Consider the following 27,364-nt stretch of genomic DNA (forward strand, 5'->3'; position numbering starts at 1 on the left):
CTAAAATGATAGCTAGTCTTGCCTTGAAATTACAGAATTCTTTAGACATTATAGAGACATTGTATTAAATACTCTTTGTTGTACAGAGATAAACTCTTCTCCCATGAATGTCTAATGAAAAACAATATATGGCAACAATAACATACAGTATTTATAGACTTGAGCCAGAACGTCCTCATATTTACTTGATACTGTGCGAGCAAACTTAGTGCTAGATAACAAGAACATTTTAAAATAAGATAAAGATCAGGAGTGATGCAGGACATGGGAAAAACATGCTAGTAATCAATAGCTTTGTGTAACTACATTCCTGTCCAGACCAGCAGACTGTCATAGTAATGGAATTGTATTAGGCCAACCTGCAACCTAAGCCTAGGCCTAATTCAATCCCATTTTAAGATAAATAAGTCAGTGTTGGAACCCTAGAGGCACAGCTGAGTAATGAACTTGGTTCACACCAATTTTAGTGAATTTGAGAAACTGGAGAAGTTTTCCTTTAGGCAGTGCCAGGTATTTGCCATCTTTCCATTGTGAACAGCAGTGAATGCCATTTCCCCTTCCTGCTGAATGTGATGGAACCAGCACAGAAGGATGTTAATAAGAACAGTTTGCCTAATATTTTGTGAAACAAAAACACAGTTTAGCTGTAATCTTTCAGATGAGGAGCTCTTTTCTCAAACGCCACAGCTGTGCTCTTTCATAAATGTAATAATACAGAATTCTGCAGAGTGATGTTAAGGGGCACATTTATCAGACGTCTGCTGTGGAGGTAGATTTGTCAGTGGGGCACACAGTTCAGTTTCTTCTCATTGCTTTGAAGAACTTTCAAACCATCTGACTGTTTGCATTTGTGAATTAGGGAATGTCAAAGTCAAGGTACACAATATTGGGAGGACGCTTTGAATACTGTTGCTCCAAATGAAGAGTAAACGTGGACGTCCCCCCCCCCAAAGTGATCATCTGACGACAGATTTGATATCAAAGTGTATTACTAATTGAGTTTCATAAATACTAAAACTATAAGACATTTTTTTTTATCATTTGTATATTGTCAGGATGGTGAGGTTCTCATATTGAATGAAGATATTGAAAAATATTGAAAAAATGAAGAAATCCAAGACCTTGCTGAGCCTATATTTGAGATTATTCACAACAGCTGTGTCCAATATTATCCACAAATTGCCTGTGTGGCTGCAGTTGTTCATTCTAGCCCGCATTCCTGATTTACAGCATTGGGAAGTAACAGACTACAGGTAACATGGGCTGTGTAATCCATTTTACCAAAATCAAGTCCTCGAAAGCATAGTAGAATGCTACTGAATATAGGTGTAATCAGATTACAGTGGCTTTTTTGTTTCTAACTATTTTTAAGGATTTTGTTTTGAATAAAACATGAATTAATCAGACTATTAATTCTTAATTTACTTTACTAGTGTACCTACTAGTGTAAACTACTGTTGTGTCACCAATTACATGTGGTTGTGAAGTTGTGGGAGTGAAAGAGAAAGATTTATGAAACCAATTTACTAATGATGTGCAACCAAATCAAGCAGTTAGATCAAAAAAAGGCCAAATGTAATCTAAAATCAGATCGTATCACACACTATAAGTATTCAAAAAGATTTGTTACTGATTTTTTGTTAATGGCATTTTTAATCACGTAATTTGGCTCAATACCAGATTGCATTTCTTAAGTAACTTACCCAACACTGGTTATTTAGCAGCATGCACTACTGTGACACCACATGGAGCAATAGCAAGGCTATTCGTATATTAAGCTATTTATTTATAGTTGAATTAAATATTTGAATCTTGTCCCACAGTGATGCTGAGGACTTATTTCAATGGTAGGGTCTGTGCCTCCCTTGAGAAATTTTAGAATCTGTTGAATGGCTAGTCTGAGTAACATTAAATTGATCATAGATTGTCTGAATATTTAGATTTGTAGCTTAATCCATAGATTTAACAGACACCAGCGATTTGAATGGTAGTAACCCAGTGCTCCATCCAAAAAGACCTGGTATTGTTTGACAGGGTGTTGTTGCTAAATCTGCCTTCATTATTATTGCTAAGAGCATGCACAGCAGTGACACCACATGCAGCTGTATTTATCTGTTCATGCATAATTTAAACCTGTCTACTTTATATGATGGGGACCAAAAGTCTGAGACCACTTTAAAAAAAAATAGGGTTGTTTTAAACAGCAGAAAATGTTACAATTTTGAAATATTTAAAACAAAGAAAAGTCATAACAAGTAGAATGAAGAAGAAACATTCAAGATTCTGCACTATTTCTAGGTCTCTTTTCTAATTTAAGCACATTTGTGCCACTGACCATATTAAGGCGTTTGTACTAAAAGGTCAGATTTGTTTTTTGGGGTCTTTTTCATACCACTGAAGCTCATGTTCATGTGCCTCTCAGGTGGATTTGATCTACTCATCAGAGTCTTTTCTGACAGTTAGTGATCAGAGTCATGCCAGCTGGAGTGCATGCTGTCATTAAATCAAAAGGGGGACAAACACTAAGAAATTCTGAAATTCAATGCAAAAAGAAGCATTTTCACTCTCAGACTTTTGATAGCACTCTGGTTACATAATTATGTAACTAATAATTTTATCTTGACTCATGATTTTAGCGTGGACTTTCAATGATTTTATATTTGCTGCACATGATGGCAGTGTGAAATAAACCTCTCTGTTAGGTTTATACTATTCTAAAGGGATGCATTATAGCTGAATGGGAGGCATGCAGAAGACTGAGTGACTGCTTTTTCTGCTCTTACAATTTGAAATAGAAGAACTAGTACATTCATCTATAGTCTACTTCTTCCCTAAAGAACCTTTGAGTACAACCTTTTGATGGATGTTTCTTAATAAAACTCAGTTGAAACCGTCAACTGAACGATTGTTCAGAGAACAAAAAGTGTATAACATTACTCCAAAGAACCTTTTTGGCACCTTTTTTTAGATGCAAGGCACCTCAAAGTACTGGCTTGTACCTCACTCATTCACTCATGTTCAGCAGGCTGAATGTTCTCCACAAGGAGGCGCCATTAAGTCAAATAGCTTTTTATGCTCCATAAGAGCAGTACTTTGCATCAGTGACACTATGATCCCAGTGTACTAAGCCTTTTGTGCCAGTTTCCGGTGCAAATCTGATGCAGTCTACCCAGGTGTTATGTACAAAACTGGTGCATGAGCCTATACACACAGTTTATGAGCCATGTGTATGGTGAAATGCAAAATGTGCTTCTTTTCCTCATGTGTATGCATTTGAGGGAACTCCGTGCATGAGTGAATCATGGGTGGATCACGCAAAAACTGAGTGGAGATATTATCTGTGCAGATGATTACATATTCCGTTCTATTTACTAAAGTTTGAGCAACTTGCAGCAGTTTTGTTTCGATTTTTCTCCGCTTTTTAAAACCAGGTGCTAATTTGCATTAGTCTCAAAAGACATGTTGTAGAGAGACCTCCTTTAACAAAGGCAGATGAAGGCATAAACCTCGAACATGTGCTGAAAGAATGTTTACCAACAGAATAACACTGTTTAAACTCTCTGGACCAGACGTACATGAAAAATATGCCATGATGCGGCTGCAGTAAGCATGCCTGCAGTCTGTTTGATTGTTTTGCAAACTCTATTTTCTTGGCTTGATTGAAATTACAGTAGAATGTTTTGGTGGGAAAGAACTTGTTAATGCCTCATGAGGGAGCAGTTAGTGGGCAGGGCTAGGCACAGTTTGCATGATAAGCTGCAGTCTTAGTAAATTGAACATTGATTTCTGGCACATTGTGGGCACATATTCTGGCCTCAAGGCACATTTTACATTGCTTCTGGGCTCATATGTACATCTGGCCCACTGTGTCGTTGTGAAGACTATATCATCAGTCATGTAATTTGAAAAATCATATGCTATTGTGAGTCCCGCTCTTCATACACAACTCCTCCACAAATCAGCCTCATAGTAAATATTGCAGATATTATATGCCAAACATCATTCCTCTATGAGGCAGGCAGAAGATTGAGCTGATTCAGCCTCACAACCCAATACAGATTGCCTGTGCATTACTACTGCATGCACTCATTTAAAAATTCATACACACTTTAAAGTCACTTACTGTATGTTCCTGGGCTATTAAAACCCGGAGTGAAAGAGTGCACGGAAGAGCTTAAAAGCTTTCTCGAGCTTATGGTACCTCTTAGGTTGAATTTTTTTTTTGGATCCCACCTCCATGTTAGCACATCATAGGAGGGGCTTTTAGAAAGCAGGAATTAACATGCATGATGTATTACTCTACACGTATTTGTAATTCTTGTGGGGATAGCATATAAGCATGAACCTGATTTGCTAAGAGGTTTTAAAGCTGCTCTTGGCACCAAGAGGAATGGACTCTAATTTGCATTCAAGTGCAGTGCCACGTGTCCTGCTGGGACAAATGGAGTTAGAGTTAATTAATGTGCTATAACAGTTAGCATTTAGTCACATATTCCTTGCACATAATAACCACTCTGAGACTATGACACAATGACATTACCACTTCCATAATTTTCCTTTATGCTTTGTAAAGCCTTTGCTTTCTATGAGATGGGCTGCCAGCCTTCTTTTCATGCTTAATTGAATTTAAATTGGGAGGTTGAGTTGGCCAGTTCAAAACTCTCCACTTTTTCTGCTGATGAACTCTTGTTTAGGCAGAGTGCAGTTATTGTTTTTCTGCATACTGAAGCACTGACCACTAATTCTGAAGGTATTCTTATGTAAACTGGAGGACTATTTCTGTACTCTTCTATAGTGATGACAGTACGTAGACCATATGTCCAGAAGTTTTCAAACACCTCCTCTAATTATTAATTCAGCTACTTTTAGGTGCATTAAATAGCTGACACAGGCATTCAATTGTACACACACAGCTTGTTTATACTGAAAACCACTGAAAAATGGGATGCTCTGAGGCAGCCACACATGAGCTTAAAGTCTGTGGAGCATTGAGCCATGTTCTCTGGAGTGATGGAGCTCCATCCAACACCTTTAGGATGAGTTAGAGTGGCATTTGTGATCCAGAAGTAATCATCCAACATCAGTAGCTGACCTCACTTATGCTCTAGTGGCTGAATGCAATCAAAGCCTCACAACAGTGCTCACATTTAGTGTAAAGCCTTAGCAGAAGAGGAAAGGCTGTTACTTCAGCAAAGGACAAGCTCTCTATTAATACTGTTGATTTCAGAAATGTTGGCTTAGCAGGTGTCTGTAAACGTTTGGGCTTAAAATGTATATTTTCAGTTAATCAATAGCAATGAGTGAGTTAGAGAATTATATATATGGCTAAGCTGGGCCCAGCCTTAGTCAATTCAGAGTCTGCTCTAATAAAGTTGATCCCATGATGGTTTATTTTAAGATCTAGTAGTATTTAATGAATATTTCTTCGATGAACATTTATTGTCTTGATTAGTTGCAGGTTTAATTGTAGTCATAAGCATTTGTTTATTTTTTCAAACTGGTAAATTTGCTAGAGATGCACAGTAACATATCAGTATGATAATTGTTTAAAAAAACACTGTTGGCATTGGACAGATGTTTAGATCTATCTATCTATCTAACTAGAAAGAAAGAAAGAAAGAAAGAACTTTATTGATCCCGAAGGGAAGTTGCAGGGTAGCAGTGGACGTAATTGCACATAAACTTAAACATAAACATATATTAGGCAGAAATAAATATAGACATAAATTAGACATAAGTTAAAGTATGAAAGATCATCAAATATCAAATATCACTCATATTTCATGATAATTTTGTTGTGCTCTGGATTGTGCTAAAACATCTGCATTGTATTCATTACAGCATTAAGTTACATGAATACAACACAATACATACAAATGTTTGTCATGCAAACATTTATTTCTTTGCATTACAGAGAAATAAATGTTATATTTCTCTCTAATGCAAATCCAGTTTCAGTTTCTACATTTTATAAATGTTTATATGATATGTACATGAGCAGATATGCACATGAAAAATATTGGATATTGGCATTGGCCCACAGTTTCCCTTCTCGTGCATCCCTACAATTTGCTAAGCTTCATATTTGTTTTGTGGTTCTTTGGAATGATTTCCTTTCGAAGTTCTACTTTCAGCACAGTGGACATCGCCTTCCTTTTCAATGCTGTCTTTCACGGATAATTTGAAACTTTTCTGTTGGTTTAAACTGACTGACTCAAGCTTGGTGATAACAGAAAGGGTCCAGAAAGAAGGGTCTAGCCCTGTCTACAGTGGCAAACCATGTTTATTTTTTTCTTTGTTTATCATATTAAAATAACAACCTTTAGATATTAAAATGGAAAAACAAATTATGATATTACAATGTTCTGTTGATGTTATAAAAAGAAATTTCAGAAACTAACATGATTTCAATACTATTTCATACACTGAGACATCTTTTAAAATATGCAGATGAAAATAGGCAGTAGGAATGAAACGAGAGTAAAAGTGATATTGATACTAATCTGAACTGACATTCAATTATCCGCCGTGTCGGTTTCTACCTTTGCGTGCTGTGAAATTATTACTTTCATCAGCGTCACTCAAGTTGTATCAAAACAATAATTCAGTGCTTATTACTTTCTAAGATGGAAGGATTTTATCATTTTTTTGTCCTTTGGTTAAATATCCTCGAACCGATCTTTACTCTGGTTGCCACTTACAATTCTGTCAAGCAGGAAAGGATGAAAGAAAGCCGTAGGGTTTGCTGTCTGTGTCTGGATAGTCTTTTTAGTCCTTTGAAGAATATCCAGACACAGACTGCAAAGCCTGCCTCCTTCATAACAGAGGGACTCTAAAGGCTTTATTTAAATGAGACAAAATGTAGGTCAGAAAAAGCTGCTGTTGGAGGAGTATGCTTATACAGCATGATTAAACTTTAAAATGTAGCCCATATCTACTCACTCTGTATCAAAGAGCGATGGTAGAGTTCCAATTACTGAGAACATGAAATGTTTTAACCTTGTTCTTCTAATCAATTTGTTGGTTCTTATTTATTTTGCAGTATATTTAAATCATTCAGTATCAGACTGTCATCTTATATTACAATAACTATGTGAAACATTGTAAGTATACAGTTGTAACACTATGAACTATAAATACGATAAAATTGAAAAAAGTTGTGCTGCTGAATCATGGGAAAAACATTAAAATATGGTGGTTGTGTGCTGCTGTGAATCACCATGTAAAGCCTGAAATAATAGTAAAATAATAATAAAAGTCAGAGGTGTTGGGTTTGAATTTTGGGGGAGTTTTTTGGACCACGCCATACGTCTTTATGTATTAGTGTTACACTGGCTCAGTGTTTACATCTCAAATGCAAAATCAAAATTCTAACAGTACATAACATACATTATAACATTACCGATACACAACCGATGTTACAAAATGTTCTTCTGAATGTTGCGTGCAATGACAGATTTTTATCAGAGTGGTCTCCAAAATCCCCAGATCTTACCAAGTGCAGTTTTAAAGTCAACATTTTTGCATCTTGCATATTTTGTTGATTTTTAAAGTGAAAAAGTAAACACAGCTTCCACAGCAAACTACAAACTACAAAAAATAGTATTCTGCAAATATTAATGCACAGTTACTTTATATTTGATAAACCTAAAAAAATAGCAAAAATAAAATAGTAATTGTGGCATACTCAAAAATTGGACACTCTACTAGGTCAGTACTTAGTAACACCCCCAGTCCAACTACTGCACATGCCACAATTACTATAGATTTTCTTCCAAGTTAAATATAAAGTAACTGCATTAACAGTTGCAGAGAGATGCTATTTTTAAAAGTAGTTTCGCTGCAGAGAATCAATAAAATATGTAATTTTGCCAGTGATGCCTAAACGTCTGCATACTGTTGTATATATCATCGCTGTCCAAAGAAAAACATGTATCTCCAAAATAGTAACTAAGTAAAGGAGAGGGCAAAAACGTTCTTTACTTTCAACGTAAGTTAATGGAAAGAGATTTTATTCCAAGTAATTTTGGAGCATTTCTATTGGTCCAATCTTCATGAATTTTTTACACAATGTAAAGGACTGCTGCTGAGCTCAAACAATGCAGAAAAGTAAAAATCACAAAAAATGGAGATACATGTTTTTCGTTGGACAGCGACATTATGGTAATATCAAAGCTTAAAAATAGCTCAGTTGAAGCTGAAGCTGAATTTGGCAGTACAAAGACATGACATTCAGCATTGCTTTAAATTAAATAGTTACATTCTTTTCTGTCAAAACTTCTCCATCAGTATTTGTATCTTCACTATTACAGATTTCCCATTACTGAGAAATGTAATATTTGCTGGGAAAAGGTCAGCACAGTTGTGCTGTGCACATTTTGTCACTGTAATTACTGTAAGTGGTCTTGGGTTGTAGCAGCAGCATCCATTGCCTGTTGTCATCAGCCTCATTGCATTTGCTTGAGCAGTGGAGCATGGTTATATGCTTTATTCTTATGCATCTCTAAAGTGGCCAGTTCAGATGTTCAGGCACTTCACAGGAGCTGGAATCAGGCCTTTGGATTTAGAGAGGCTCATATTTAGCTGCCACTCAGCTCTGTAGTAGCAGATGTGAGGTATGAGTGCATATGCTAACTAATCACCAAATCAGGCTCTGGATGTAAGTTGTTGAAAAAAAAAAAACAGCAGATGTTAACTCTGCCTCAACACAGTTGGTGTCGTCATTGTCATGTTAAAACTGCCTCTTTTTCTTTACACCATTTAAAAAATGCCAGTTGCCCTTTACATTGGAAAAAACATTATCTTTTTTTTAATATTCCATTGTGAATGTACAAACAGAAATAGTCCAAAATTACATGGAGCAAAATTTTGTTACATTAATGTAAATTAAACCTAACAATCTTCTTTCTTCTACAGTGTTACCAATTTGAAAATATTAAATTCAACCAGTCTTATTTATACAGCACTATCTAAAACAGATACACGAGCAACAGGAAGCTATTTACGAAATGACTTTACAGAAAATCCAACCTAAATGAGTCAACAAAGGGCGACTCCGAAGGGGCATCCATCCTCCTCTGGTCGACACAACATTGCAAAAACAATAACGCAACGACAGCAATATGAATAAAGAATAAAGATTTGACAGTTAATAAACAATATTTCATATTGAATAAAGAAAAGAAGTGAGCTTGTCATTAGACAGAAGAATTTAGATCAGGGGTGTCAAACCCAGCCACTAAAGGGGCCATATTAAAAAATCTCATCAAATCTGTGGGCCAGAGAAAAAGATGTTTTTATTTCATTTTTAATGAATGTTGTGCTGTAACCTGAACTGGACATTGTTTATTCAAAATATGCAAAAACGTCAACAGTAAAATACAGGCACTTGTAATAGACCTTGAAATATTACATGAATACTTGAAATATTACAAATTAAATGTCCCCAGGAGCTCAGTCTTTTAAACCTGTCTATTTGCTAGACACCTGGCATCCTTTCTTTGCTGCAAGTTCATTAAGACTTGGGCTCAATATCTGAGCTACTGAGCTGATGTTAGGTGTTTATACTGGCTGAACTGCAGTTAGTTAAATGGTGATATGACTGGTGTGGAATTCTGTAGAGTTGAGGTAAAATCGCTGTCCCTTAGATTGTTATAGGTGTAGGAGAGTCAGAGCGCACATTATGTTGCAGTGCATGCTGGGGACTGTAGTGCAGCACATTGTGAAATGAGCTAAAATTAATAGAAAATTAAAATCCTTTTGTGGGCTGGATTGGATTTTGCGGCAGGCCTGATCTCGCCCTCAGGCCTAGTGTTTGACACATGGGGTTTAGATTAACCAGTAAAAACTGATAACTACTATTAGAGGCCTTTAAGAACAACAGTGAGAAATTAATCTGTGTTACTGTTACTGTTAGATATGAGGTTTTTTCATGACAGCAATGATGTGTCATTAATATTTCATCTCCATTTCCCGTTTGGCTTGTAAAATGAATTTTATTATATTGTTCAGTACATTAATAGTGCTTTACTGTTAGGATGTGATGGCATCACGGTTACACCATTACTGCAGTCACAGCTTGGCATTAGGAAGAAAATATCTCTCGTGCTGATTGCCTGATGAGTGCAGAATTACTTTTTATTCTCTGAAATTTCCTTAGTCAGTGTATCAGTATTAGATCAGCTAGAAAAATACAGTGCAGAATAGTGCAGTATGTAAATAGGGCTTGTGTACTTTCATATTTGTCATTGCCATGTCAGTCATATTTCCAACTTCCAGTCTTGTGAGAGACTGAGCGCCAGAGCATGACGCATTTCAGTCATTACTGTAGGAGATGATAACTTGGCAAGTGAAAGCATTTTAAATGTAGGCAGCATGTCTAATATTTTGTAACATTATGAGATGGTACAATATAGTTCTGCCTACAGGGGGGTCCAAAAGTCTGTGACCGTATTGAAAATCTTTTTTTTTCTTTCAACCTGGAAATAAAAAGTGTTGGAATTTAAAAAAAAAATAAAGTTCTGACAAGTAAAGTGAAGAAGAAATATTCAAGATTCTGCAATATTTCTAGGTCACTATTAGAATGTAAGCAAATTTTCGTCCACGTTAAGTCAGATTTTGACCCCACTACATTTCAATACATTGTAATTTACACAAAATTATGTTATGAGGTAAAATGATCTTGTACTGGCAGAAAACGTAAATTTAACTTAATCTGCCACTGCAGTAAGATGTCATTTTATCAAATACATAATTTTTACATAAATCACATTTTTGGGACAGCAAATGAGATCAAAGTTGAACAATCCTTGAGTTTTTTCTTGAAAAACAGCAGCAAGTGAAGTGTCTACTATCTAGCCATTTTGGAGAACTGCAGTTATCAGTTATTTTTCATTTTAAATGATTTTATATTTAGAATCATTGTTGTGTTCTTGCTTGTTTAGAAAATCTAACATGTTTAGTATATAGAATATTATTGGATTGAAGCCTGTTACAGTCAATTCTGTTTTGTGTTCAGTTAGCGCACTAATGGTTTACTAGTATCATCCAGTTTACCTGGAAGCCATTTCTGTTTACCAGTTCTGTTTATTTAAATGATCTAATTCTTTTTTATGTTTTAGCCCTTTTTAAACAATTGGTTGGTGTGGAAGAAATCAGAATAATTTACAATGTCGCTTCATGGTGACATGATTATAGTCATATGCAAAAGTTTGGGGCTGAATTTTACAGATTGGGAAAAAAAACAAAGCATAAAAAGTGGCCTCTACAAAAGTTATGCACATATTACAGTAGCATGTTTGCAAAAAAAGAGATTTATGAGTGTGAAGACTGTTTTATAAAAACGTAAAGGTTTTGCATCGATTGAAGAGTTCTTCTGAGAACCTTTACATTACGTGGAGGTTCTTTACTACATTTTAAAAAGGTTCTTCAGGCTCAAAGAACTCTTTTTGGTACCTTTATTTTTAAAAATGAGGGAGCTGCACCAAGGAACCAAATTTCAAATAAGAACAATAATGATACTAATAATACGAATGCTTTGTTTACTTGCTCTCTAGGCATGGAGGTATGTTTTTTTGCCACCAGTGGGGAAATTCTGGTTTGAGAGGCCAGAGAGTGACATGATGGAGGATGCAGAGATGCACACTTTTACAAATAAAGGTGCCAGAAAGGATTCTTTGGAATGATGCCATAGGAGAACCACTTTTGCTTCCATAAAGAACCTTTTTGTTTTCTCAAAGAACTGATTAAAGGTTCTTTCTGTGAAATCACTCCAAGCTCTTTTTGTAGCTTTATTTTAAAGACTGCAGCAGAAACTCGACTAGGCTGGAAGGTAGAGCCCACCCAAAGCTTTAAGTCATTAGAAGTAGGCTGTACTGCATTCAGGAACAGATTTCTAGCTTCTGTAACTTGCAGGAAATGAATGATTTGTGCTAATGGTTTAGTGTGCAAAAGCTCCAGAAACTGAGCTGTAAATACATCCTAAAACTATCGGCGCCTTCTTTGCCAATAAGAGATAAAGGACGACACTTACATTAGGACGATATTTAACCCCGCTGCTGGATAAATTGTACCACATTTTACAAAAAATATATCCTCTAATTATGAAGACACTCCTTTTTTTTGAAACAGCAGAAAGGATGTACAGGAGTCCAGTGAGACTTGTGGAGACACCAGAGCTAATTTATGACACCATTACGGCCTAACAGATAAGAGGCCGGGGTAATTGCATCTGAAACCATTAACTTGGCTAAGGAAAATGTTACTCCTGTGTTGTAAAGGACTGAGTAGACTCATCTTGTGTGAGAAAGAACTGGAGGGTGGTTTGTCTTTTTCTTCTGTATGATGAACAGGTTTATAATGCTGTTAGTTATATAAACTTCATGAAAATACTGCTCTCCTCTGGAATATTTTAAAAGGAAATATGACATTAAAAGAGCTATTTTTCCAACATAAAACTTTTATGTACCATTGTTATGTGCACTCCCCTGTCAGATACCATCTTTGCTCTCTTTCACAAGACATTTTCATTTTGTTCTCCTTCTTTTATGGCTGTGGTCGGCACAATATGTACTGAGCTCAGCCCTGCTTTTTGTCTTGATACAAAATGAATGTGTTCTTTCAGTCAATATCAAATTATCATGCTGGTTTCATTGAATGTAATGGTACTGGCAAATTAACCTCAGATAACGTTCTAGAAGCAGCTATTTTGTGAGGTAATGATGCCTGAAATAGAGGCCCTGAGTGATTTTGTAAATGTGCTCCTCTTTGTTGTATAGGAGGCCAGAGTGCTGGTAACTTTTCTGTTGAGACAAATTCAACAATTTTCTGTTATAAAGAAGGGGTCACACAATAGGGTTCATCTACAAGATTGTCTGAAAAGCTTCTGTAGGTTACAGACAACCCATTTAAAATGACACACAAATTGGATGTGAAGCTCTGTTTAATAACTTTTCTTACAAGACCTTTTCTTAAGTGAGCTTTTTGGTAAACAGATTCATGTTTGGATTTTACTACATGCTATTGAAGAGCAGTAATTGTTGGGGAAAATACCCAGTACATACTTTTGGTATCTGTTTAGCCCCGCCCATTCACATTGAAGTCATAAGGAGTGTTTTAGCCTGGGATGCTCTTTGAATAAGGTTCAATACATTGCAGCTGATTAGAACAGAGCTCATTTACATATATCAGTCTTAAAGGCACAGCAACAAAAGACATTAAAGAGAGGCTGGAAAATGGTCACGTAAAATGAATTATGACTTATGGAAAAACTTTGTGGAAAAAACATAAAGCGTGACTGTTTTGGTGTCTGAACTGGCACAAACTTCATAAACGGAGTTTAATAAAGCACATAGAAAATAACATACAAGAAAACTGGTTTGTTTGTTTTGAAATGAGACTCACAATTCTGTGTTGACATGTATCCAAATATGGACAATTAATCTCTAGTTGCTTTTCCAAACATAATAGGTTAGAGAGAATCTCAGGGGCTTGACAATATACTAGATAAATATCACAAAAATAAAAGAAATTATACATACATACATTCTTTAAATGTATGTAGCATGTCTTCATGTGTCAGTGTTTTTCATGTGTTTAGCTGTTCACAAAGAGGTAGCTAAGTGTTGCACCATTCTTCTGGTGTTTTGATTGTATGTATACTAACAACAAATTAATGGCTGTCTTGCAGCATTTTGTGCCTTAAACAGTCCAGAAGGTTAAAGGTTGACTCTGATTGGTCCGTGAGACGAGGGTCCTTGTACGATCCGCAATTCTGAAAAGAATTTGCCATAGAGCAGGTTAGGTGTGCACCATCAGATGCCATGGTGATGTAGCCCAGTAAACGTGAGACACAAACAATATAGGAATTCCATGGTTAGATCCAACTAAATTTAAAGTTAGCAATAAACCCTGCTTTGTGAAACTTGACCCCAGCCCATCAGAATAAACACAGACCCATAATTTTTGCTTGTTGTCCTGTTTATTTACATACGGCATCAGTGCTGAACAGTATCTCCCTGAAGACCGAGAGCTTTACTCATTCTGGATGGATGAGGCTTATTACCATATTCTGTCCGTGCTCAGTCTTCCGGAAGGTTGCCTGGTTTACTTTACTAGTATCCCTCTTGTGTGAACTAAGTGGCATTTTGCTGCAGGGTTCTGACACTGTTGATAATGAATGTAGCACATCTGAGTGGAGATGCTGTACAAGTCAATGAAGCTGCCAGTGCTAAAATCTATCATGCAGAGAAAAGTCAGGAAGTAGGAGGAGCTAGATGTGTCTTTGCAGTCAAACCAGTAAGCTCAGGCCTGCCTCTGAACTTCTGCAGGCTCTAAACAGCATCCTACTGGTGGGCCCTCATCCATGTCAGTGATATTGTTTTGTAGGCAAGAAGGAAAAGAATTAATACTTAATTCTTAATTTTGAACAGTAAAATGTAATAAACGCTAAGATAAGCACGATTAAATAATAATGACCTGCGTACAGGGAAATAGAGTCTTGAACTCAGTTACTGTTTAAAGGGCTCATATAATGTAAAACTAAACTTCGCTTGCATTTTTGAAATAAAGGAGTTTGAATTAATATGTAAACATTGTCAAAGTTTCAAAATATACCATTCATTACCAAGTCCTTACTTATGAAGTCATGACAACCCATTTATTTACATGTATAGCCTACTGAGCCTACAGCAGTTTAGCCCCGCCCATTTATATTGAAGTTATATGGAGTGTTTCAGCTCTGACTGCTTTAGAATGAGGCTCAATACAGACCAGCCAATCAGAACAAAGCACATTTATATATCAGTCTTAAAGAGACAGTAACAAAAACAGCTTGTTTAATTCTAAGAGATAAAGAGAGGCTGGAAAATGGTTATGTGAAAATGAATAATGATGTTTTTGGTACATAAAACCACACAAATGTTACATTAAGTGTGATTCAAGGGGCAAAAATAAAATATAAGAAAAATGTAGGATATGGGTCCTTTAAATAGGTTATATTGTCTGTATGAATAAAATGAAATAAGTCAGTTAAAAAATAGATACAGCTGGTTGTAAGTGGCACATGGGTTGTTGCTGCTTTCTTATTTCTTCATAATCTTCATAAGAGTTTTTTTAGCCAATATCATGATTGGCACAAACAAACAAACAAACAATTAATGAATGATTCGTGGTGCCCCTTGTGGCTCAGGGGGTCCTAAGCGACTGCTTATGCCACTTATAGCAAAAAACTGCCCTGGATAAACCTGAGGGAGGAAAGGAGCATTAGCGACCTGAGATTATCACAGTATGTGTTTACATAGAGTACATAATGAACTGCATTTAACCTATACTCATTTAATGCAGTTACTCAAAGTATGTTCTCTTGATCACCGTTATCTCTGACTTTGACATCACCAGCTGGCTCTCAGCTAGCCCACGTCACACTGACTACAGTCTCATTATACCACTTATATTCCAAGGACCATCTGTAGCCAGTATTACTCTTTTTGCTGGAAGTGAAGAGGTACGTGAGCTCTGGTCAGAGCAAAGGTCAAGGGTAGATAAGGATTCTTAAGCCTCCGGATTAAAATAGACTTAAAATAAGACATTTTACCCAATGTGTGGCATTAACCTCCATAAGATTCTTCTCCTTTCGTCTAGTGCTGTTAACCGGTGCCACTTATTCACCAATATAATCTTATGTTTAGATTTAATTTTATACCAGAACAGATCTTTAGCTGAATACCTACCATGTTCCAGTTAGTTTTAAGCACTTTATTATATGATTTTATAGTCCCTTATAAGGACATAATTATACGGTATTTCTTATATGACGATTTTGACCCATTGCTGACCTGCAGAAAACTGATTGTAGTTTTTGACTGGAAACTGCTGTCCATGATGTTGACTTGTGTATATGTATTATGGATCCAGTCCCACAGTGTATATCTTTTAATTTGTGGACAAAGTGTCATTTGTGTTAGTTGCCTAATGTCTATAGTTTATGAAAAGCAGTGAATTCACACAACCCTTAGACGTCATCATAAATAAATATGCTCACGGGGTGACAGTAAGTAGACTAAGATGGTCATAGCTAAAACTAGTCAGGATATTTGTGTTCTTTTAAAAATTTATGCAGCTGAGAGCTGTGATTTATGGAGCCACAGTCCTTTGCTGTAGGGCCTTGTCAGTGAAAGTAATTGCTGGAGCTGAAAATGTTGTGCATAGATTTGCAACCTTCATAGGAACAGAATCAGTCAGTGTTGATGCAGAAGAAAAACCTCTGAGGGAGAAAAAACAGGCTGTACATCAGAACATGTTTTTAAACTTAATAACTTTTTAATGATTCTGTTAATAAAACATATTGCTTTTGATGTTCTTTTCTTCTCCTGATGAGTATGTATGTGCTAAAAATGTGCACATTGCATTTTGCTACATACCTTTCTTATTCTTTTCACACAGGGTTTTTAAGAAGGCCAGTCCAAATGGAAAGGTGAGTTAAAGTATGTTATTCACAACCATGTAATGAAGAAATTGATAGGAAAAAGAAGATGAAAAGGTTTTCAGCCAGTACTGTTTGCTGGACAATGTATTGGCCTTTAAACAGTAAAGGGCAGGCCAATAGATTGTGAGATCTGACTCACATGATATTGTGCTATTGTTTGATCTGAGATTAAAGGCTTTACAGAGACTCTGCCCCATTGCAAGTCAGATGGAACATCAAAAAATGGCATAATTTATACAAATGGTCATTCATTTAGTAGACAGTGTTATCTTGATTGATTACAACAGTCTATTAGTATAGATTTGCATTTGTCTCTGAGATCGTCATGTGTGATTTCATTTGGAAACCTATTTCTTGTTTGATTAACCTATTTCTTTTTATTATCTTTTTAAGCTCACTGTGTATCTTGGTAAGAGGGACTTTGTTGACCACGTGGACCTCGTGGAGCCTGTTGGTATGCTTTAAATGTTGAAATCTTTTGATATTAATAGTGTCATTTTTTGAACCATTAACCTATCAAAAACAACAAAATACACATTTTCTCTCTCATTTTACTGCCATTTGTTAAACTGCTTAATGTATCCCGGCTGCTTCCTGACTAGGCATTTTAGACTGTAGACTGCCCTTTGGACCTTTAACTCATCTCTGTCATCCATTTTGCAGATGGTGTGGTTTTGATTGATCCAGAGTACTTAAAGGAGAGAAAAGGTGAGGAGAAATCTTTACCCAGCGTATTATTTTCAGTGTGTTTCTACCTTCATGAATAGCACTGTTGCACGATCGTTTAGACTGGTAATCAAACATGTCACTGAGCAGGTTGAATACTAAGTGGCTCTGGCCTCCTTGTCATTCATCCACAGTTTTTGTAACGCTGACATGTGCCTTCCGCTATGGGCGGGAGGACTTAGATGTTCTTGGCTTGACATTTCGAAAGGACCTCTTTGTGGCCAATATACAGGCATTCCCTCCTGTGCCTGAGGAGAAGAAAAGCCTCACACGTTTACAAGAGCGGCTGATTAAAAAGCTTGGAGAACATGCTTATCCCTTCACCTTTGAGGTTATTTCCTAGTCACCATATTGTTCATTACACATACTGTTCAAAACACTTTAGCAGTGTTAATGATTACTCTGAAAGATACAACTCCTTGGATAATAATTCTACATTTTAAAGCCTCCCATAATTGTATTTCATTGGTGACACTATGATTTGATCTCATATTGTCTAACAGATACCTCCTAATTTACCTTGTTCGGTGACATTGCAACCTGGGCCTGAAGACACTGGAAAGGTCAGTATTATACATGACACTATGGTTTAAATCACAAACATGGAAACGAGGAGCTGCAGTTTGAATCACTGTTGGTGAAAGTAACATTCCCTCTCCTTTTCTCACTTCTGCAAAGGCCTGTGGGGTGGACTTTGAAGTAAAAGCTTTCTGCGCTGAAAATGTTGAAGAGAAAATTCACAAAAGGTACAGCGCTTTGATGTAGTCCCTCTGATTGTGAAACAAAATGGTTTGAATACATGTTGGCAGGCAAATGTCTGGTAAACAAAAAAAATTTGGACAAATTTAGTAGGCCATTGAATTGTTTTTGTTACAAGGGTTTCATTTTGAAATAAAAAAAAAGGCTTTTATGCCATCTTGTTTCACAGCAGGAGCATTTACTGAAGTTGTGGCTTACTGGCTTTCAGTTCTTTATGCCAAAACACTGAGTCACCACAATCACAAATGCATTTGCTAGTTTGTTTTGCATGTATAGACACTATGGCTGCAGATTGCAGGCTTCCAAACTCCCCAAGAGTGTATTATACCAAACTACATCTTTAGTTCATTTAAGATTACAAAATAAACATGCAATATCTTGATATAGTATCTCTTTGTACTGTATTATGATGCAGTATATCATTGCATAAATGCAGTATCCCATTGTACTTTATTATGATGCAGTATCTCATTACAGTATCTTATTGTAGTATCTGAATGAAGCATATAAAGATGCAGTAATCCATTGTACTATATTTGTAGCAATTTAAAATGCAGTATCTCATCTTATAAATGCAGTGTCTCATTGTTCTGTATTAAAATGCAGTATCTCATTGCATTATCTTACAATGCAGTATCTTATTGCAGCATTTCACTGTACAATACTAAGATACAGTGTGTCATTGGATTATCTTATTCTACAATATTGATATGCAGTATCTTGGTGCAGCATCTCAGTGCACATTATTAATATGCAGTATCTCATTGTACAATATTAAGATGCACTGTTTTATCTCATACAGCATTAAAATGCAGTCTCTCATTGCAGCATCTCATTGTAATATTAATTTACAGTATCGTATTCTCTCTCTTGGCATAGGAACTCAGTGCGTCTCATCATCAGAAAAGTGCAGTATGCTCCAGAGAAGCCAGGTCCACAGCCAATGGCCGAAACAACAAGACAGTTCCTAATGTCAGATAAGCCTCTACACCTGGAGGCTTCGCTGGACAAAGAGGTGACTGGGTTATCAGGACAGCCAGGAGTGAAGCCAGGAGATTACAGTTTATGATAGGAGTTCACAGGCCTCCTCCTTTACTGTACGGTGTGGTTTAGTGTTTTCCCTGCTCTGCCACACCTCATTTGTTAACTATTATTTTTTTATGAGGTGGATAGCATGTGTTAACTTCAGGGAAAATACAGATTTGTGCAGTACAGGAAGATGTCTGGATGAGAAGCACTGGGACTATGATAATCCTCAGGGTGCATGGTTATTTGTCTAACATGATGGTACCATCTAGTGGTTGAAATAGGGTGGGCACATTTCAAGTACTACAGATTGGCTTACGTGAGGATTTCACCAAGTTTAACTTGGTGTTCTACTTACAGCACAGCCAATGTTTATAGACATCTCAGGCACAGTATAAGATTCTGCTTATAAAATTAAAATGACTCAGAAATAGATGTAATATTAAAACTAAACATTCTGTTTTGTGTCTTTATGCTTTCCACATCATTCAGATTTACTACCATGGCGAGCCAATTAGCGTAAACGTCCACGTCACAAACAACACAAACAAGACTGTGAAGAAAATGAAGATTTCAGGTTTTTCCTCTCTGCATTTAAAATGCATTTAATAGAGTAAAAAGAGTATTTGTTTGATAAAGTTCATGAAATGACACATTTTCACTGTTACAGTGCGTCAGTATGCTGATATTTGTCTCTTCAACACTGCTCAGTACAAGTGCCCAGTAGCGACAGAGGAATCAGAGTATGTACACAACACATTTGTATTTGAAACAATACAGTACGACGGTAATACATCTGACTAATATCTTTACTCTGTGATTATCTAGTGACATTGTGGCTCCAAGTGCAACATTCTGTAAGGTATATACTCTCACCCCCTTCCTCGCCAACAACCGAGAGAAGCGTGGCTTAGCCCTAGATGGAAAGCTCAAACATGAAGACACGAATTTAGCCTCAAGTACATTGTGAGTACATGTACATACATGGTCTAAAATGTACATTAAAAATAAAATAAAATGTGCACTAAACATATACAGCAGGCATGTCTAATTGCGGACCCTCTGGGCCAAAGTGCTGCAGAGATTAGCGTTTACCCTCATCTAACACTCTGAATTCAGTACATGAAGGCAATGCTAATTAGATGATGAGCTGAATCAGGTGTGTTTAGTGAGGCACCGTGCTGAAGTCTGCAGTGTTCTGGCCTGCAAGGACTGGAGCCTAACACGTGATATACAGACTTGCCAAAAATGGTTCTTTGACATGTAACAATAACAGAACCATTTTTGGTGGTATGTAGGACATTTTTTAGAAGACTCTCCGAAGAACTGTATGCCACAGGTTTTGTGAATTTGTGAAATTATGCATTTAAATGGTACTTTTGTCACAGTTGTATATATGGCATTAGCAAACAGTTTTGTTGATTTTCTAAATGAAAATGATCACACATCCTTTACTACAGGGAACAAACCTAAATATGGCATTTTGTCTGCAAATTTACTGCACAAATTCCTTTTTTTGGTTTAACGTATTGCCCTACGATGGACTGGCGACCTGTCCAGGGTGTATCCTGCCTTCCGCCCAATAACTGCTGGGATAGGCTCCAGCACCCCCTGCAACCTAGAAGGATAAGCAGTTTAGAAATTGTGTGTGTGTGTGTGTGTGTGTGTGTATTTTAGCATATTGGGAAAAAATAAAACACATTTTATTGTTTTTTCCCCCAATATGTTAATGTCAGCAAATAAACAGTAATTGCACATTAAAATGTACAGAAGTTTGTTCTCTGTAGAGGATGTATTAACTTATTGTCACTTAGAAAATCAACAAAACATGTCATTCAACCAGGGGAGCCCAAACCTTTGCATACAACTGTATAACCATTGCCTTTACTAAAGAAATCTTGCAGAAGCAATTTTTAAAGGGTGCAACAAAGCAGCCTTTAAAAGTTAAAAGCATAAGAGTTCTACAAAAAAAAGCATAAAAGCTTGGATGTACAGTTCTAGGAGAACCTTTTTTGGAGCGTTTTATGTTATGTACAGGTTCTTCATACTAACACAGCTCATCTCTAAAAATGACTCTTTAAAGAACCATCAATTGAAAGGGTTATTTTGGGAAGCAAATGTAGCTGCTCTATAGCATCTTTTTTGACACCTTTATTTTTAAGAGTGTAACTTGTGATTGGTTGCAATGCTCTTTTGTGATAGTGACCTGTGATCTCTTTGTCCCATGAAGGTTACGAGAGGGAGCCAATAAGGAAATTCTGGGTATCATTGTGTCCTATAAAGTGAAAGTGAAGCTGGTGGTGTCTCGTGGTGGGTAAGTTTGAACTTGCATTGAGTTAAGTGGGTTTCAGTATAAAGTTGTCTGCTGAGGTTGGTTTGGCCTTAATTACTATGATAAAACTCTAAATATCACTAATGGCAAATTCAGTTGAAATCGTATTAGTGTGTTAATCCATAGCAAAGTGGACTTCAGCATCAACAGCCAAGTTCAGCATCAACAGCCAAGTGCACTGTGTTTCTCATTTACTACAGCTACTCTTAGCAATTTCTCAAACAAAAAATTAAACTTTGGGGAGAAAAAATATTAATATGTAATTAATAATTAATATGACAAACCTGTGAACATATCTCAAAATAGCTGAGGTAATAAATATATTTGTTTTATTCTTCTCAGGCTCCTGGGAGATCTCGCCTCCAGGTACAGTAATCTCAATATGATCTTGTCACTTTAGTTGTGTTTATGTATGTGAACTGGCTGCTGAATGAGGACTCTGTATGCGTGTTTGGGTGAAGTAGGCTATGAAGCAGAGATGAGAGCTGTCTTGAAGAAGAATTTCACTGTGTGGGAAAAGCCATTAAAAAAAGAAGAGAAAAAAGAAGAAGGAAATATGCTGTAATTCCACAATGACAAAAACATACAGTGGGGTCCAAAAGTCTGAGACGCTACTGAAAATGCTTCTATTTTCCATTAATTTCTAATTTAATACAGAGTATTTCATGACAAATTACATTATCAGCACAAAAGCCAGAGTGAAAAGTAGAATCTTTGAAATTTTAACATGGGTTTCATAATTTCTGAGTATTTGGTAGATTATGTTCCCTATTTGCTTTAATGACAGCTTGTACTCCAGCTGAAATTTGTGCAAAAGCCTCTGCTGAATAAATCAAATCCACCTAAGAGCCTTTATGGTCAGTAACACAAATTTGCTTAAATTTCTTTGTTAGAACAGTACATTTAGAAGAGCACAGGTATGATTCCTGACTTCTCATAGACTTAATTTACAAATGAAATTCCATCAGCTCATATAATTATATAATTAATTAAATCAAGGGTTGATTAGCTGAAGCTTATGTTAAATGGTAGCTGTAAATGCTGGAGACATCCTTAAGGAGAGCTTTGAAAATAGGTAAACAAACACATTCATACGCCTCAAATCACAAAGGACTGTGTATTTGTTTATTAGTTTTGTTTATTTGTTTATTATTATTTATTGTAATGTTAGCGGTTTATATATATATATATATATATATATATATATAATACCTGGCCAATAAAGCTTGATTCTGATTCTGATAAGCATAACAGCAGCATGTAATTAATAAATGTTTTTATTTAATTATTCATTATACATTTGTAATTAAACATTACCTGCACTGCTGAATTTAATATCTGTTGTGTTATACTATATGACGCTTCCAAATTATACTGTAGAAAAAAAAATACACAAACTTTGTTGTACTGGGACGATTCATGAAGTCATAATCTCACTGTCAAGATTATGTATAGTCAGGTTTATTCACAGGTCTCAAAAGGCAGTAGAGTTATTATCCAACAGAAAATGCTTACAGAAGGAGATGCCATAAAATAAATATATAAATAAATAAAGAGCAGATTCAGATATTTCACTTAGGAGTGAGCAGGTAGTGAACAGTCAGAGCTGCTAGAGAGCATCTCTATATTTGTAGGTTCACACCTCTGCTTATCCTCACACTTTGCTTTTTTTTCTCTAGTGATGTCGCAGTAGAGCTGCCCTTCACGCTAATGCACCCTAAACCAGTAGAGGAATCCATCTACAAGGACAGTATGTATATGACAGAATCTATTTGAATTGACTGATCATGCTCTCTTATTGAATTAGTGGATGAGTAGGCAATGGGTTACCTTAACCAGCAAGCTTTGCAAACATCATCTATGTGCGTCTGCTGTTCCTGTTTGCTGGTTATGTCAGAGCCATTTAAGAAAGCAGTAAGGATGCAATAAGCCAGTAGTCTAAAGAACCTGTGGAAGTTCCTTCTGTATGCTTTGGATTCTATTTTCTCACTCATTACGCAGGATATGCTCACACTTCAGCATGTTCTCTTCCTGTGCACTTTGCTATACATTTAAAAACAGACAAACTAAAAAAGTGCAGTGTGCTAAGAAATATGGCTTGTCAGAGATGTCAAATAAATTCAGAGAAAACATTTTAATTAAATAAGAATTCCACTGATTTTACAAAATTTCTACATAATTCCATCCATGAGATGTCAACAAAGTTATTCCATCTGAGTCATTTACTCAGATGTCTTTACAGTGGTGGTGAAATGAACCAGGGCTTGCGATGTCTACAACACAAACATAGCCATTTTACTTACTTTCTAAAATCACCACTAAATCTACACCTGTCATCGGGTTTTTATATCTAATGTTGATAATGGGGAAATAGTGGCAAATCTGAAAAATTTAGTTCCCTAAAGTTTGTAAGGCTATTTCATTTTACATACATGCTGCATGTATCTCTCTGCCGTAAATGGCCCAAAAAGTTTCTCAGAATCATCTAAAAACAATGTGTCTGGCACCTAGCAGTGTATTCATAACTATTTTATATAACAGCTTTCTTTGAAGTAGATTTTAGATGCATTAAATGATTCAGATGCTTGTTGCTATCACCACAGTTGTGAACAATTCTGGCAAAGTATGTTTCTCTGTTTCACAACTACTCGGAATGACTTGACATCCTAATGGCTTAATTATGCATTTACTAACATACTCACAGTCCTGAGTCCTGTCTAACAGTAGATGACGTGGGATAAAACATGTAAAGACATTCAGTCAAAGCTCTAGAGGGGTTTGGTGTACTCCAGGCACTTATATTTGTGTTCTGTTGTCAGCAGATGCTTTATTCTGGACTGCCTTCCAAATAGTTAATTGTAGTTTTGGAGGTTTGATTATCACAGGATGCAATTGACTCCTGCTGTTGTCCACAAACCATTGCCTCTCTGCCCACACTGACTTTTTTTTGCTGCTACCGCCTCCTTGTTTTGGGAAATGTGATTATCCTCCACTACATTTACTGCTAACTGATCACATCTTAAACCAGCTAATCTGTTGTCCCTTACAATCTTTTGATTGTGGAATTAAGAAGATTACGTGCAACAATCCACGAGTGCACTTTGCTCACACTGAGTTTTCTCAGTGCTCCCCCGGTACTTCAGTCAGAAACAGAAAAGATTACTCTTTAGGATGATTTGCCCCATTTGCATTCTCTTCCAGGCTCAAATGTTTAACTTTGAGTTAACTTTTAAACCACATATGGCTCTTTGAGTCCGTCCAGGCCTCTTAACCAACCCATGCATTTCAGGAGATTAAACCCACTACCCACTTTTGTTTTTTTAAATCAATTTATGGGTTAGCTACTGCATGGAAGTGGTGTTTGGTACAGTAAATCAGTCAGTCAAAAAGGCACACTTAACATTCAAATGCAGTAAAGGGATAACGCTGAGCATTCCAGTCTCTTTTGTGTTTTTTTTTTCGAAGTTTAAGAAATGTGCTTATCAACTCTGTCACCCTGTAGTCATTTACCCTGTTCTGCTTTCTTTTCTGTGGTAGTTCCAGAAAACGATGCACCCATTGACACAAACTTGATTGAGTTTGACACAAAGTAAGTAGTTCCTATTCATTTTTTCTTATTCAGTTATACATGGATGATTCTTCCAAATTAGTTCCAACTGTGGTCCAACATTAACTTCTAAAAAAAAAAACCAAAACAAACAAAAAAAGAAACAATTAAGTATTCAGATCTTCAATATTTACAATGATTATGTTCTAATCTATTTAAGCTTAAGGCATTAATTGAGATAGTAATAAGCTAAAAATATACAAAATCATCATTTATATGATATTTTCTATTGGGAGGTGGCTGTCCAAAACCCTCACTCCTAAAATTTAAACTCTAACTTTCAACAATTTTTTTGTATATTTTTTTAAAGATCTTTTAGATTTTTGTTTAAAGTGAAGTTGAAAGATTTAGATTTGTCATGTGTTCAATGTTTATATAAAAAATGCATTCAAAAAATGCTGTTGTGTATTTTCATGTCACTACCAAAGCACATGTTGTGTTTGTAGTAGCCTACTCTATACTGTATACTGATTCTGCCTAAAAGTCAGAAATAGTATGCAGGTCCTGATCATAAAATTATGGGCCCCTGTGCACAAATGTTACATAGGCCCCTACCTAACTACTTTATTTGGGTGGTCAGTGATTTTTTTTAACGATATCACACCAAGTTAAACAAGGCTTATGCGGCACCACAATGGCAACATACTACCTGCAGCGTTGGCATGTCAGTTTGAGTTCTCTGTGATGTACTGCATCCTAAAATGCAACGCAGCTATTCTGGGAGGACATAACCACTGATGGTAACTGCCTGGATTTTTTAATAGCCCTGGATTCAGCCTTTCTTCCATACATTAAAAACAGCAAAATAAAAGAAATTTGGCCAAATGCTGCTGCAGTCAGTGCAACACTGAAACCACACCAGCTTTCTCTGCTGATCTTGCCATAGGCTTGTTTACTTTGTCCATTTAATAGTTAACTGTGCATAATATGCATAAAACAGTAACTCAGCATCGGCTATTCAGACTCGTGTGGTGTCACACTGCTTATTATTCAGTCTCTAGCTCATTACACACTATTTGAGTGTAATGAAAATGAAATGACTTGCTAGCGAAGAAAAACAGGAGTGTGTGGAAACCACACAGGTTTACCACAAAGTCCAGTCCAAAGCTGACATTTTTAAAGTTTATTTTTGGCCCATCTCTCGATCAAAAATATAAACATACATGCTGAAAAGCAGCTAGCAATGGTTGCATATTTACTGGAGCAGTATGCAGTATACAGCACACAGTATGCTTTTTTGAACACAGCCACATTTTTAGTCAATGAGTGGAGCTTTATTTTAGCCACACCCCTGCATTTTGAAGCAGGAAGTGTGACTGCATACGTGTTTCTCATGGCCACATGGTTTTAAAGGCCCTTTTGTTTTAAAGTAAATGTGTCCCAAATGCTAGTCACATACTGGCTAGCATTTTAGAGTTAGGCTCATCTTTATCATAGATTTATATTTTTGTGACATAACGGTGGGTATAATAATATTTATTGTTATTGTGATAAATTAGGTCACATTGTGTCACAACACAATTTTCTGAGCATATAAAGGATATGATTAGTTATTTTTAACTAATATTGTTATGCATTTCATGTATTGTGAACATGTATCTTGACGTATTTTTAGATGTGAAGCACATAATGGACCTGGCTTGTAACTCACTCACTCACTCACCCTCTCACTCATGTTTAGCAGGCTGAAGATTCTGCACAAGGTGGTGCTGTTAGCACTAAAATAACTTTTGTTGATTTGCATCAGTGACACCAGAGAATATCTAGTGAGGAGAATTGCCACTCAGTAATTTCTTCCAAGTTTGTCAGATGCCAGAGGGTGCTCCCAGTCGAGTTCACACTGAATGGGTTCCTTGATGCAGAACTGCATAAAGTGGGGGTCCAGAGTGGCACAGCCATCTGAAGCGTCATCAGAAGATTGTGAGCTTGATCTCTGGCAATGCCACAGCCATTCATGGCTAGCAAAATTGGCCTCAGTCTCTATGGGGGGGATAGGATGGTCCTCCTTCTTCCACCATCACCCAGTGTGATTCTGAGCAGTGTGGCCTGTTAGTTGATGTAACAGAACTGACAGTTACAACTGACAGCTGACATTGCGTTAGCAGCAGTTTGAAAAGAAGCAGCGCCAGCACTGTCAGTGGTATCATGTGATAGGAGGAGAAATAGATAGCAGACATGACTGAATTGGGTGGAAAACTGGGGAAATATTTTTGAGCCCTTTTGAACTCGTCACAGGACTTTCTTACAGTTCCTTATGTACATTCATGATGTCCATAAGCATAAACCGCTTTACTTCCAATGAGCTGATCAACTCGCCAAGCAGTCAGCACTCAGTAGCAGTAATGCTAGCATCCTACTGTCCAAAACCTTTTTGCTGTAGATAAATGAAAAGAAACAGGTAAGTTTTCTTTTGATTCCTAAATGGAATACA

At 36.5% G+C, this 27,364-nt stretch overlaps 1 protein-coding gene across 2 annotated transcripts in view; it reads left to right on the forward strand.

Moving 5' to 3' along the window:
• The window catches only part of arrb1 (arrestin, beta 1), a 43,731-nt gene that overhangs the window by 15,563 nt on the left and 804 nt on the right, over window positions 1-27,364 (forward strand). For both annotated transcript variants that reach the window (XM_036562989.1, XM_036562996.1), the window contains 14 exons: window positions 16,441-16,471; window positions 16,877-16,937; window positions 17,147-17,191; window positions 17,344-17,540; window positions 17,713-17,772; window positions 17,888-17,955; window positions 18,848-18,983; window positions 19,487-19,571; window positions 19,665-19,737; window positions 19,823-19,960; window positions 21,225-21,308; window positions 21,669-21,692; window positions 23,006-23,076; window positions 24,864-24,915. In XM_036562989.1, the coding sequence (XP_036418882.1) occupies window positions 16,441-16,471; window positions 16,877-16,937; window positions 17,147-17,191; window positions 17,344-17,540; window positions 17,713-17,772; window positions 17,888-17,955; window positions 18,848-18,983; window positions 19,487-19,571; window positions 19,665-19,737; window positions 19,823-19,960; window positions 21,225-21,308; window positions 21,669-21,692; window positions 23,006-23,076; window positions 24,864-24,915 (1,125 nt within the window). The remainder of the gene's footprint in view (window positions 1-16,440; window positions 16,472-16,876; window positions 16,938-17,146; window positions 17,192-17,343; window positions 17,541-17,712; window positions 17,773-17,887; window positions 17,956-18,847; window positions 18,984-19,486; window positions 19,572-19,664; window positions 19,738-19,822; window positions 19,961-21,224; window positions 21,309-21,668; window positions 21,693-23,005; window positions 23,077-24,863; window positions 24,916-27,364) is intronic.

This window comes from Colossoma macropomum, unplaced genomic scaffold, assembly GCF_904425465.1.
Source record: "Colossoma macropomum unplaced genomic scaffold, Colossoma_macropomum, whole genome shotgun sequence".
NCBI lineage: Eukaryota > Metazoa > Chordata > Actinopteri > Characiformes > Serrasalmidae > Colossoma > Colossoma macropomum.